Source organism: Bos taurus, chromosome 3, assembly GCF_002263795.3.
Source record: "Bos taurus isolate L1 Dominette 01449 registration number 42190680 breed Hereford chromosome 3, ARS-UCD2.0, whole genome shotgun sequence".
In the NCBI taxonomy this organism is placed as follows: domain Eukaryota; kingdom Metazoa; phylum Chordata; class Mammalia; order Artiodactyla; family Bovidae; genus Bos; species Bos taurus.
Genome location: NC_037330.1, coordinates 67,131,835 through 67,145,415, shown reverse-complemented (window position 1 = coordinate 67,145,415; position 13,581 = coordinate 67,131,835). Strand labels below are relative to the sequence as shown.

General features: G+C 43.3%; 1 protein-coding gene across 3 annotated transcripts in view; it reads left to right on the top strand.

Moving 5' to 3' along the window:
• Positions 1-13,581, top strand: part of AK5 (adenylate kinase 5) — a 259,132-nt gene that overhangs the window by 212,255 nt on the left and 33,296 nt on the right. For all 3 annotated transcript variants that reach the window (NM_001083757.1, XM_005204415.5, XM_005204414.5), the window contains 1 exon segment: positions 12,494-12,657. In NM_001083757.1, coding sequence (NP_001077226.1) covers positions 12,494-12,657 — 164 coding nt within the window.

Sequence of the window (13,581 nt, the reverse complement as noted above, 5' to 3'; positions counted from 1 at the left end):
AATTGAATTGGGCAGTTTCAGTTTACTGAGAAAAAAAGAGGAAAGAATGTGGAGACAGCTAGAGCATACATACAGACAATGGTGGAAATATTTTTATTTGGATTGGGAAGAACTAAGTATGTTGTTCACAGAAGAGATAGTGCTAACAGAGTAGTAAATTTAACGTGGACAAGAAAGAGAAGATTGAGTTTTTGCAGCAGGCAGGAGGAGAGGATCCATTCATCATTAAGTTATTTACTATTTCAGCCATTATTAAAAAGTAGACACCTGAGACATCCCTGGTAGTCCAATGGTTGTGACTCTGCACTCCCAATGCAGGGGGCCTGGGTTCAATCCCTGGTTGGGGACCTAGATCCCACATGATGCAACTGAGAGTCCAAGTGCCACCACTAAGACCCAGTGAAGCCATGTAAATAAACACAGAAAAATAAAATTTACAAAGAAAAACAAGTAGATGACATTATAAATCGGTAGACATCTGTGTTTCAAGCACTATGCTGGGGCACTGTGGTAAGCAAAGTATACCCATGTCCTACAGAGTCTAATATGGAAGACAGACTTTAAGTAAACTATAAATAGATAGATGCTATATCCTATGAAAACACTATGACAGAAAACGCTGAAGTGCTATGAGAGCCAAAGCAGAAAAGTTAGCCTTCAGTTCAGTTCAGTTCAGTCACTCAGTCGTGTCTGACTCTTTGCGACCCCATGAATTGCAGCACGCCAGGCCTCCCTGTCCATCACCAACTCCCGGAGTTCACCCAAACTAATGTCCATCGAGTCAGTGATGCCATCCAGCCATCTCATCCTCTGTCATCCCCTTCTCCTCCTGCCCTCAATCCCTCCCAGCATCAGAGTCTTTTCCAATGAGTCAACTCTTCTCATGAGGTGGCCAAAGTACTGGAGTTTCAGCTTTAGCATCATTCCTTCCAAAGAACACCCAGGACTGATCTCCTTAAGGATGGACTGGCTGGATCTCCTTGCAGTCCAAGGGACTCTCAAGAGTCTTCTCCAAAACCACAGTTCAAAAGCATCAATTCTTCGGCGCTCAGCCTTCTTCACAGTCCAACTCTCACACCCATACATGACCACAGGAAAAACCATAGCCTTGATTAGACTGACCTTTGCTGGCAAAGTGATGTCTCTGCTTTTGAATATGCTATCTAGGTTGGTCATAACTTTTCTTAGAGCTAACTAGTTGCTTGTGTGTATGCTAAGTCATTCCAGTCGTGTCCAACTCTTTGTTACCCAATGGACTATAGCCCGCCAGGTTCCTCTGTCTATGGGATTGTCCAGGCAGGAATACTGGAGTGGTTGCCATGCCCTCCTCCAGGGGATCTTCCCAACCCAGGAATCAAACCCACATCTCTTAATGTCTCCTGAATTGGCAGGTGGGTTCTTTACCACTGGCAGCACCTAGGAAGCCCAAATAGTTGTATAATATCTTCCAAATGAGAGAAAGGAGAGATGGAGAACAAAGGATAAAGATACACATTGTGAAAATGTTGAGGAAAGAAGATAATCTTCACCTTAATAGTGAAAATAGAAGGACTGAAATGCCTATTAAAAGTGAGAAGAATGAAAATATGTTTGAGGATATGAGGACAATGGGGAGATATATTAGAATCTATCTGTGGACATCAGATTTGGTATCAGCAAAAGAGGAATATATCTGTCAAGAAATATTAAGAGCTTTTATGAAGTTAGATATAAACCCAGTTGGCTCTGACTTTCTTGGGGAATCCTTAGCAACCCAGAGTAGACGCAAGTCAAGTAAATGGTAGGTTGGGCAGAGAGCAGGCTGGTGGTTCTCATAACAGTCACAGTGGAATTCAAAGGGTATAAAAGATTCAGAGTTACGAGAATGGCTCTGGAACCCAGCTGGTCAGGAAACGGAGCCCCAGGGGAACAGACCAACTAGCTGAGGTCACAGTGAGAACAGAAGACAAGTTGAGAAGTCAAAGTATTAGTCGCTCAGTCATGTCCCCGTGGATTGTAGCCTGCCAGGCTCCTCTTTCTATGAAATTCTCCAGGCAAGAATACTAGAGTGGGTTGCCATTCACTTCCCCAGAGGATCTTCCTGATTCAGGGATTGAACCTTGTCTCCTGCATTACAGGCAGCTTCTTTACCATCTGAGCCACCAGGGAAACAATCAGAGGTCAAGGAAAAAGAGACAGGGAGAGCAAGATGTGAGCAGGGTGGGAGGACAGACCCAAGTAACGATGCACTCAGGTTCAGCCACATCAAAGAGGAGCTAAAATTGGGTTAGTAATGAAGGCCATTGGTGCTGAAAAGGTTTAAAAACCCTGAGGCTGGGGTGAGATGGGAATGTGTATGTGTAAGCGTCTTTTAATTTCATGCCTGCAGTCACCATCTGCCATGATTTTGGAGGCCTAAAGAACACTGCTGATGACATTAGAACCTGTGGAATACTGTCTCCTCTACTTTGCCTTGAAAAAATAAATGTTATGAGCTTTCCAAACCAGATACATATATTTGTACATGTACAGCCATATATATATGTATATGTATACGTATTTGTGTCTGTATGTGTAAATGAACACACTATTATATATTTTAATTTCCTGTAAGTAGTCTGGACATCTCAGAGTGATAGCTAGTCCCCATTCTTGTTGTTGGATTATGTTTGATTCCAACATTGATGTAGATGAAGCCCTGCAGATGTAACTCAGTTCAGTTGCTCAGTCGTGTCTGACTCTTTGTGACCCCATGAATTGCAGCACGCCAGGCCTCCCTGTCCATCAACAATTCCCGGAGTTCACTCAGACTCAACGTCCATCGAGTCAGTGATGCCATCCAGCCATCTCATCCTCTGTCATCCCCTTCTCCTCCTGCCCCTAATCCCTCCCAGCATCAGAGTCTTTTCCAATGAGTCAACTCTTCACATGAGGTGGCCAAAGTACTGGAGTTTCAGCTTTAGCATCATTCCTTCCAAAGAACACCCAGGACTGATCTCCTTCAGAATGGACTGGTTGGATCTCCTTGCAGTCCAAGGGACTCTCAAGAGTCTTCTCCAACACCACAGTTCAAAAACATCAATTCTTCAGCACTCAGCTTTCTTCACAGTCCAACTCTCACATCCATACATGACTACTGGAAAAACCATAGCCTTGACTAGACAGACCTTTGTTGGCAAAGTAATGTATCTGTTTTTTAATATGTTGTCTAGGTTGGTCATAACCCTCCTTCCAAGGAGTAAGCGTCTTTTAATTTCATGGCTGAAATCACCATCTGCAGTGATTTTGGAGCCCCCCAAAATAAAGTCTGACACTGTTTCCACTGTTTCCCCATCTATTTCCCATGAGGTGATGGGACTGGATGCCATGATCTTCGTTTTCTGAATGTTGAGCTTTAAGCCAACTTTTTCACTCTCCACTTTCACTTTCATCAAGAGGCTTTTGAGTTCCTCTTCACTTTCTGCCATACGGGTGGTGTCATCTACATATCTGAGGTTACTGATATTTCTCTCAGCAATCTTGATTCCATCTTGTGCTTCTTCCAGCCCAGAGTTTCTCATGATGTACTCTGCATATAAGTTAAAAAAGCAGGGTGACAATATACAGCCTTGATGTACTCCTTTTCCTATTTGGAACCAGTCTGTTGTTCCATGTCCAGTTCTAACTGTTGCTTCCTGACCTGCATACAAATTTCTCAAGAGGCAGGTCAGGTAGTCTGGTATTCCAATCTCTTTCAGAGTTTTCCACAGTTTATTGTGATCCACACAGTCAAAGGCTTTGGCATAGTCAATGAAGCAGAAATAGATGTTTTTCTGGAACTCTCTTGCTGTTTCGATCATCCAACGGATGTTGGCAATTTGATCTCTGGTTCCTCTGCCTTTTCTAAAACCAAGTTGAACATCAGGAAGTTCACGGTTCACATATTGCTGAAGCCTGGCTTGGAGAATTTTGAGCATTACTTTGCTAGCGTGTGAGATGAGTGCAATTGTGCAATAGTTTGAGCATTCTTTGGCATTGCCTTTCTTTGGGGTTGGAATGAAAACTGACCTTTTCCAGTCCTGTGGCCACCGCTGAGTTTTCCAAATTTGCTGGCATATTGAGTGCAGCACTTTCACAGCATCATCTTTCAGGATTTGGAATAGCTCAACTGGAATTCCATCACTTCGACTAGCTTTGTTCGTAGTGATGCTTTCTAAGGCCCACTTGACTTCACATTCCAGGATGTCTGGCTCTAGGTGAGTGATCACACCATCGTGATTATCTGGGTCGTGAAGATCTTTTTTGTACAGTTCTCCTGTGTATTCTTGCCGCCTCTTCTTAATATCTTCTGCTTCTGTTAGGTCCATACCATTTCTGTCCTTTATCGAGCCCATCTTTGCATGAAATTCTCCCTTGGTATCTCTAATTTTCTTAAAGAGATCTCTAGTCTTTCCCATTCTGTTGTCTTCCTCTATTTCTTTGCATTGATTGCTGAGGAAGGCTTTCTTATCTCTTCTTGCTATTCTTTGGAACTCTGCATTTAGATGCTTATATCTTTCCTTTTCTCCTTTGCTTTTCGCTTCTCTTCTTTTCACAGCTATTTGTAAGGCCTCCCCAGACAGCCATTTTGCTTTTTTGCATTTCTTTTCCATGGGGATGGTCTTGATCCCTGTCTCCTGCACAATGTCACGAACCTCAGTCCATAGTTCATCAGGCACTCTGTCTATCAGATCTAGTCCCTTAAATCTATTTCTCACTTCCACTGTATAATCATAAGGGATTTGATTTAGGTCATACCTGAATGGTCTAGTGGTTTCCCCTACTTTCTTCAATTTAAGTCTGAATTTGGCAATAAGGAGTTCATGATCTGAGCCACAGTCAGCTCCCGGTCTTGTTTTTGCTGACTCTATAGAGCTTATAACAGGCAAATTAGGCCTTGTAATACAGAATGAAGCAGGGCAAAGGCTAATAGAGTTTTGCCAAGAGAATGTGCTGGTCATAGCAAACACCCTCTTCCAACAACACAAGAGAAGACTCTACACATGGACATCACCAGATTGTCAACAATGAAATCAGATGTAACTCAGGAAGAGCTAAAAAGATGAGTGACCTCTTCTTGTTACTGTTGTTGTTGTTCAGTCGCTATGTCCAACTCCTTGCAACACCATGAACTGCAGTATGCCAGGCCTCCCTGTCCCTCTCTATCTCCTAGAGTTTGCCCAACTTCATGTCCTTTGAGTCAGTGATTTTATCCAACCATCTCATCCTCTGCTACCCTTTTCTCCTCTTGCCTTCAATCTTCCCCAGCATCAGGGTCTTTTCCAGTGAGTCAGCTCTTTGCATCAAGTGGCCAGAGTATTGGAGCCTCGGCTTCATCATCAGTCCTTCCAGTGAATGTTCAGTTTTTATTTCCTTCAGGATTGACTGGGTTGATCTCCTTGCTATCCTACATTTACCAGGATACAATAAAATCTCAACCAGGGACACCATTGCCTGCTTTACACCATTACTATTCAAAAGATTGTTAAGTATAACAGAAACTACATCCATGTGTTTGTTTGTATTTGGGATTCAGCTAATTATTATCCTGTTCAGCGAATTACAAATAGCTGAGAAAAGAAAAGAAGCTAAAGGCAAAATAGAAAAGGAAAGACATACCCATTTGAATGCAGAGTTCCAAAGAATAGCAAGAAGAGATAAGAAAGCCTTCCTCAGTGATCAATGCAAAGAAATAGAGGAAAACAATAGAATGGGAAAGACTAGAGATCTCTTCAAGAAAATTAGAGATACCAAGGGTGCATTTAATGCAAAGATGGGCTCAATAAAGCACAGAAATGGTAGGGACCTAAGAGAAGCAGAAGATATTAAGAAGAGGTAGCAAGAATACACAGAACTATACAAAAAAGATCTTCATGACCCAGATAACCATGACAGTGTGATCACCCACCTAGAGCTGGACATCCTGGAGTGCGAAGTCAAGAGGGCCAGCTGAGCTGCTTCAAGTCCTAAAAGATGATGCTGTGAAAGTGCCACACTCAGTATGCCAGCAAATATAGAAAACTCAGCAGTGGCCACAGGACTGGAAAAAGTCAGTTTTCATTCCAATCCCAAAGAAGGACAATGCCAAAAAATGTTCAAACTCTCACACAATTGCACTCATCTCACACGCTAGCAATGAGACTTCCCTGATGGCTCAGATGGTAAAGCGTCTGTCTACAATGTGGGAGACCTGGGTTCGATCCCTGGATTGGGAAGATCCCCTGGAGAAGGAAATGGCAATCCACTCCAGGACTATTGCCTGGAAAATCCCATGAATAGAGGAGCCTGGTAGGATACAGTCCATGGGGTCGAAAAGAGTCGGACAGGACTGAGCAACTTCACTTTCACTTTTCACACGCTAGCAAAGTAATGCTCAAAATTCTCCAAGCCAGGCTTCAACAGTAGGTGAACTGTGAAAATTCCAGGTGTTCAAGCTGGATTTAGAAAAGGCAGAGGAACCAGAGATCAAATTGCCAACATCCATTGGATCATCGAAAAAGCAAGAAAATTCCAGAAAAACGTCTACTTCTGCTTTATTGACTATGCCAAAGTCTTTGACTGTGTAGATCACAAAAAATTGTGGAAAATTCTTCAAGAGATGGGAATACCAGACCACCATACCTGCACCTGAGAAATCTGTATGCAGATCAGGAAGCAACAGTTAGAACTGGACATGGAACAACAGACTGGTTCCAAACTGGGAAAGGAGTACATCAAGGCTGTATATTGTCACCCTGCTTTTTTAACTTATATGCAGAGTACATCATGAGAAACGCCAGGTTGGATGAAGCAATTGAAACAGTGAGAGACTTTATTTTCTTGGGCTCCAAAATCACTGCAGATGGTGACTGCAGCCATGAAATTAAAAGACGTTTGTTCCTTGGAAGAAAAGCTATGACCAACCTAGACAGCATGTTAAAAAGCAGAGACATTGCTTTGCTGACAAAGGTCCATCTAGTCAAGGCTATGGTCTTTCCAATAGTCATGTATGGTTGTAAGAGTTGGACTATAAAGAAAGCTGAGTGCCGAAAAATTGATGCTTTTGAACTGTGGTGTTGGAGAGGACTCTTGAGAGTCCCTTGGACTGCAAGGAGATCCAACCAATCAATCTTAAAGTAAATCAATCCTGAATATTCATTGAAAGGCCTGATGCTGAAGCTGAAGCTCCAATACTTTGGCCACCTGATGCGAGGAACTGACTCATTGGAAAAGACCCTGATGCTGGGAAAGATTAAAGGCAGGAAGAGAAGGGGACAACAGAGGATGAGATGGTTGGATGGCATCACCGACTCAATGAACATGAGTTTGAGTAAGCTCCGGGAGTTGGTCACAGACAGGGAGGCCTGGTGTGCTGCAGTCCGTGGGGTTGCAAAGAGTTGGACACAACTGACTGACTGTATTGAAGTGAACTAATGATCAACCTGACATCATCATTTACTTTCTTCCTGAGCACAGAATGGGCTCTAACACACCAGCTTTGCCATTTCATTCTTTTCATCCTAAAGCCACGCACCCTGCAAAGTCGCTTAGGAGACAGGTCTTCTCCTGCGGGGAGCCCCACTAATGAATCCAGGAGGTGTCCCCTGAGAGTATTGCCGCTGAAGATAGAAAGCACCTGGAGAAGGTGGCTGAGGTAGACATGCTGACATGACGCAGCTTGTTTCAGTTCTACAGAACACCAGGTACCAGGAGAAGGCAGGAAAGCGAGGCCAGCCGCAGCTCCCGGGTCTCCTGCAGGCACTCCCCTTCTCTCAGTGCAGCGTGGTGGTGGTGTTGTGTTAGTCAGTCATGTCAACCCTTTGTGATCCCACGGACTGTAGCCTGCCAGGCTCTTCTGTCCATGGGATTTTCCAGGCAAGAATGCTGGAGTGGGTTGCCATTTCCTCCTCCAGGGGATCTTCCGGACCCAGAGATCAAACCCACAGCTCCTGTGTCTCCTGTATTGGCAGGCAAGTTCTTTATCCACTGAGCCATTGGGGAAGGGGAAGGGATACACTGAGCTGTGAAGTGGAGGTTCACAGCATTTGCGCTTCTCACAATATAGCACCTTTGGCCTCACATGGAAAAAATTTTGAATTACATTGGTGGTTGAGAATAAAAATGTTTCACCTTTTCTTTTTTTAAAAGTGTTGAAAGACACTTTTAATATGGAACCTCTACCCCAGGCTGCCTTTGTGAATCACACCATGCAGTATTGTGCATCCGTTTGTTCAGGGATTAAGCCTGAATAATGATACAGGAAAAATCAGTGGGATGACAATAAATGTGACAGCTGCCCATCTCCCGTCAGTCATCTCATCAGGAGAGAATGCAGCCCACTTGTTCAGATATGTGAAAATCACTTCAGAAGAGTTTTCCTCATGTAACAAATTATCCTGGAAGGATATCAAGGCTCCACCATTTTTTATCTCAGTGTCATAAGTGAAGGCCTCAAAGAAATGTCAGTGACAGCCTATGAAAATTTCTACATCTCCAGCAGTTTTGGTGCCTTCACGGCAGTAATAAAAATCACTTTGTTCCCTGGTTTGGAGCCGCGGGAAAAATCAAACCATTGTGGAGATTACTTAAAATTCCACTGTGCCTGCTCCATTTGCCCAAAGAATGTTAAGAATTTGCAGCTGTTGCTCCCACGAAAGGTTTCTAACTGGAGCAGTGGCTGCTGTTTCACACACAGCTGTGGTTAATTTGAGCTGAAGATATTTTAATTGCCTTTGTGTCAAGATTTATTAAATAACATTTGAGAGGAACAAAAATTATAATAGTCAAATTAGGAGAATGCTGAAAGAAAAAAATAATTGAAATGCAGCATTTTTGCCCTGTAAGCCAAGGCTGAAAATATCTTTTTCCACATGACTGGCTTCCAGCCATCCTCAAGAAAGAGTCTCTAGGTAAATCCAGCCACAGAAGCCCCCGTGGCTGCTGCCAGAGCCTGGCCTTTTGTTTCCCTCCCTCCTTATCTGGAAGTACTTCTGCCAAGAGTGGCCCTCCCTTGTTCCCACTCTCCATCTCTGTTATCTCAGGAGACAGGAGTCATGGTGCTGGGAGCAAACGTAGCATCAGCTGGCAATCAGCCTCTCCTGCTAAGTGGTCTGCATTATTTTTTCGAGCCTCTGTAATTGCTGTTTTCCTAGTACATCTTGGCCACCATGACAATACAGCGAGCGCTCCGAACCCTTCCCATTTGGTCAAGAGCAGCTCTACAAATGAGCAGAAGTCAAAGCGTGGACGTTTCCTGGATTCGCTGCCAAGGCAAAAGAGAGGGAGTGAGAGGCCCTTCCACAGATGAAGGGCCACAAGTACTGCCCCTCAAGAGGTTTGTTGCCAGTTGTTCCGAGAAAGGAGTTTTAAATATGAAGAGAGGCCAGACAGGAAAATTACAGAACAAGTTGTAAGCGCTGACTACCACGCTAAAACCTCAATAATGTTTTATATTTCGGCATTACATATTTCCTTTTAACCAGGAAATCCTCCAAGCATTAAGAAGCACCTACCATGGCCAGGAACTGTGTAGATGCTGTGGGGCAGAAGGTCTAGTGGAAGATCTAGACCACGGGTAAGACAGGCCAAGGGCTCCCAAGTGGGGGTCACATCACTCACCCCAGGAGAGGTGAGGTGGACAGGCTGATTCCTGCTGGAAAGGGGAAACACTGGATCCAGACCCATGGGATGAAGAGAATCTTGATAGAGTAGAAACTGGAAGCCATCCAGGCTGAGGACGGGAAGAGCAAAAACCACATCGGAAAACTATATCTTGATGCCTATGGTTCCACTGATACAATTCTCTCCAAATGACAAAATTATATACAGATTTAGTAGTTGCCAGAGGTTAAGGATGGAGGGGTTGTGTGTGTAGAGAGAAGTGGGTGTGGCTATAAAAGGCCAGCCTAAGGGACTCTGGCACTGATGGGAACGCTCTACTTCTGTATTACATCAGTGTTAATATTCTGGTAGTGATATTGTGATGTGATGTGATGTAGTTGTGGGAAATGTCACCACTAGGGAAAACAGTAAAGGATTCATGGGATCTCTCTATATTATTCTTAGAAATGTGAATCTGCAATTATCTCACAATTAGAAAAGTGTTTTTTTTTTTAAGTACGTCTTGATGAAAGGACAGTCTGTGGTTGGACAGGACAATGTTGGGTGAGGATAAGAAATGTAGAAAAAAGTTGGAGAGGCTGAATGGAACTAGCTCCTAGAAGCTACAAATGCCACTCTAAGCAGTTGGAGAAAGGGAAGCCACAGAATGCTCTGCAGCTGGGAAGTGACATGCTTTTCAGGCAAATGATCCTGCTCATGGGTCTGCTGGACCCCAAAGTCTCATCCTTTGCCCCACACAGAGGCAGGATGCCTGCTGTACACTAAAAGCAAGAGGGCCTGAAATGTGGCAGGTAAACCTAGGCGCAGCAGCCAAACGAGGAGGGAACAGCTCTGAGAGCCAGAGCTCAGGCTTCAAGTCCTAGACTTGCTGTTTACTTACCCATGCCACCTAAGGCAGTTAACTTCTTTGTGACTCTACTTCCCCATCTGTAAAATGGGAATAATACTGATGTCTGCCTCTCTTAAGATTATTTGAAATTAATACACGTAAAGCCTTTAGAACAGTGACCAGTACAGTAAGCACTTGGCAAAAGTTAGCTATTAATATTTTTTAAGGTGTAACATCTTGCAACTTAGCAACTAGTTGAACTTGGTGGGGGAGAATCAGGATGTAATGTTCATCAAAGGAATATGGGAGATCCTGAGTATTAGTAGCTAGAAAACAATAGAAAAATTCATGCTGAGGGACATTCTGTAAAATAACTATTTATAATCTTCCAAAGTGTCAATGAAATACAGAGGAACTGGCCCATATGGAAGAAGACCAGAAAGACATGACAACTAAAGGCAGCACGTGATTCTAAACTTGATCCATTGGCTTCAGAAGACATTATTGAGATGATTGGAACAATTCCATTGACATGTGAATAAGGTCCAAAGATATAGTTATGTCAGAGGATGTGTTTGGCTCCTTGTCTGGAGGAAATGACACTAAAGTGTTCTGTAACAATGAGGCATCAGGTTGGGAGCTGATTCTCAAATGTTTCAGAAAGTTCTTTGTACTCATAACCCGTCTGTAACTTTATGATTATTTAAAAATGAAAACAATTTTTTTCTTTTTAAATCTTGTTTTAATTTCTAGTTGAAGGATAATTACAATATTGTGTTGGTTTCTGCCATACATCAACATGGATCAGCCATAGGTATACATAAGTCCTCTCCCTCTTGAACCTCCTTCCCATCTTCCTCCCCATCCCACCCTTCCACATTGTCACAAAGCCCCTGTTTGAGTTCCCTGAGTCATACAACCAGTTCTCACTGGCTATCTACTTTACGTATGTTAGTGTATATGTTTCCACGCTACTCTCTCCATTCATTCCACCCTCTCCTTTTCAGCACCCGTGTCCATAGTCTGTTCTCTACGTCTCTGTCTCCATTGCTGCCCTGCAAATAGGTTCTTCAGCACCATCTTTCTAGATTCCATGTATATGCATTAATATACGACATTGGTGAAAACAATTTTTTATTGAAGTAGAGTTGATATACAACGTTGTGCTAGTGTCAAGTGAAAGGGACAGTGATTCCGTTTTCATATATATTTATCTATTCTTTTTCAGATTCTTTTCCCTTATAGGTTATTATAAAACATTGAGTAGAGGTCCCGTGCTATACAGTAGGTCCCTGTCGGGTATCTATTTTATATATACTAGCGTGTGTATGTTTATCCCAAACTCCTAATTTATCCCTCTTACCTTGCCTCTTTGGTTTTATGGTTTTCAAATTTAACCATAAATTTGAAAACAACTGATTTTAAAAGTAATGACTGATAACCACAAATTAAAGACTGTGGCTTGTTTAGGGGCAACACCCTAATTCCCAAAGTTAGTCACAGTGGGTCTTAATTGTTTCTGTGACAGAATTTATCCAAACTGCTGTACTCTTCATTTGATGTAGCAAAATGCTATTAATCTAAATATTTGTGAATAAAGTACTGTCTCTAGATTAAATTAAAATTGCTTGCATTATTTTCTGAATTACAAAAACAAAAAGTAACGGCCAGCCTTTGTTGAGCGGTCACCATATATCAGGCACCGTGATCCCTGCTTTGCGCATGAGCAGATTCAGGGCCCCAGGAAACTTATCTGCTGAGCGTGCCCACCAAATTGGGACTGTGGATCCTCCCCTGTGCCCTCTGCACTCCTCCCCACTAGGCCACCTGTAGTGACTGCTGTTGTTTGTCTGTAACACCCTCTGCCCTCCATGGACACAATCTTTGAGGGTAAGGTCAGTGTCCTGTTCACTACTGTATCCATGGCTCCCGACATGCCCCCAGGAGATCAGCAGGGCTCAGTCCACACTGGTGGATCAAGCACTGAAGCCTGCTCACTGTGTGACTACAGCCCCGAACAGGGCACCAGATTCGGGATGGATGTCTGATCCATGACTTCTTTTCTAGGTGGCCCAGGCTCTGGCAAAGGCACACAATGTGGAAAGCTGGCGGAAAAATATGGATTTACACATCTCTCGACTGATGAGCTCCTGCAGAATGAGCTGTCATCGGAATCTGGAAGAAGCAAGTTGATCAGAGACATCATGGAACGTGGAGAGCTGGTGCCCTCAGTAAGCAACAGCTGCCTTCTCTGGCCGGGGAGAGATCTGGAAGTGTTGCCATTAATCTAGCTTCAGAAACAAAGAAACGCAAAAAGGATAATGCTGTATTTTGTTTCTTTTAACAATCCAGAAGCAGGCAGGAAGTCCACAGCAAAGGCCCATCTGCCGGACCAAGTTACCCAGGCCCTGGTTCCATCTGTCTTGTTGCTCTGCCAGTGCCTTGAATGTAACCTATTTCATACTTTTTCCTAAAATTGGTCCCGGCTTTAGAGTTAAAAGCTTCAAAGCAGAAATGATCTTGGTGCAGCAGAACCTAGATCTAGAATTACTTGTTGTTGTTCAGTTGCTAAGCCGTGTCCAACTCTTTTTGACCCCGTGGACTGCAGCATGCCAGGCTTCCCTGTCCTTCACCATCTTCTGGAGCTTGCTCAAGCTCAAGTCCATTGAGTTGATGATGCCATCCAACCATCTCATCCTCTGTTGCCTGCTTTTCCTCCTCCCCTCAATCTTTCCCAGCATCAAGGTCTTTTCCAATTAGTTGGCTCTTCCAATAAGGTGGCCAAAATATTGTAGCTTCAACTTCAGCATCAGTCCTTCCAATGAATATTCAGGATTGATTTCCTTTAGGATTGACTGATTTGATCTCTTTGCAGTCCAAAGGACTTTAGAACCTTCTGAAAAACAGAAAATAATGTCTTGGTCTCATTCTGAGAGGTATAATGGTATTAACATGAAATTTGTTATCTTCCTTGGGTAGCTGAAGAATATCCCTTTTATTTATCTTTTTGTTTTCAAGTCACTATCCATATCTGAGAGGCTGGATGCCATGGGTTTCATAAAACATTCATCCCTTCCAGACTAACTCACACTAGGCTCTGTAGTCAGGGCATGGGCAGTGCAGCCCCTATTAGCTAAGAGAGATTCTCACTTCCT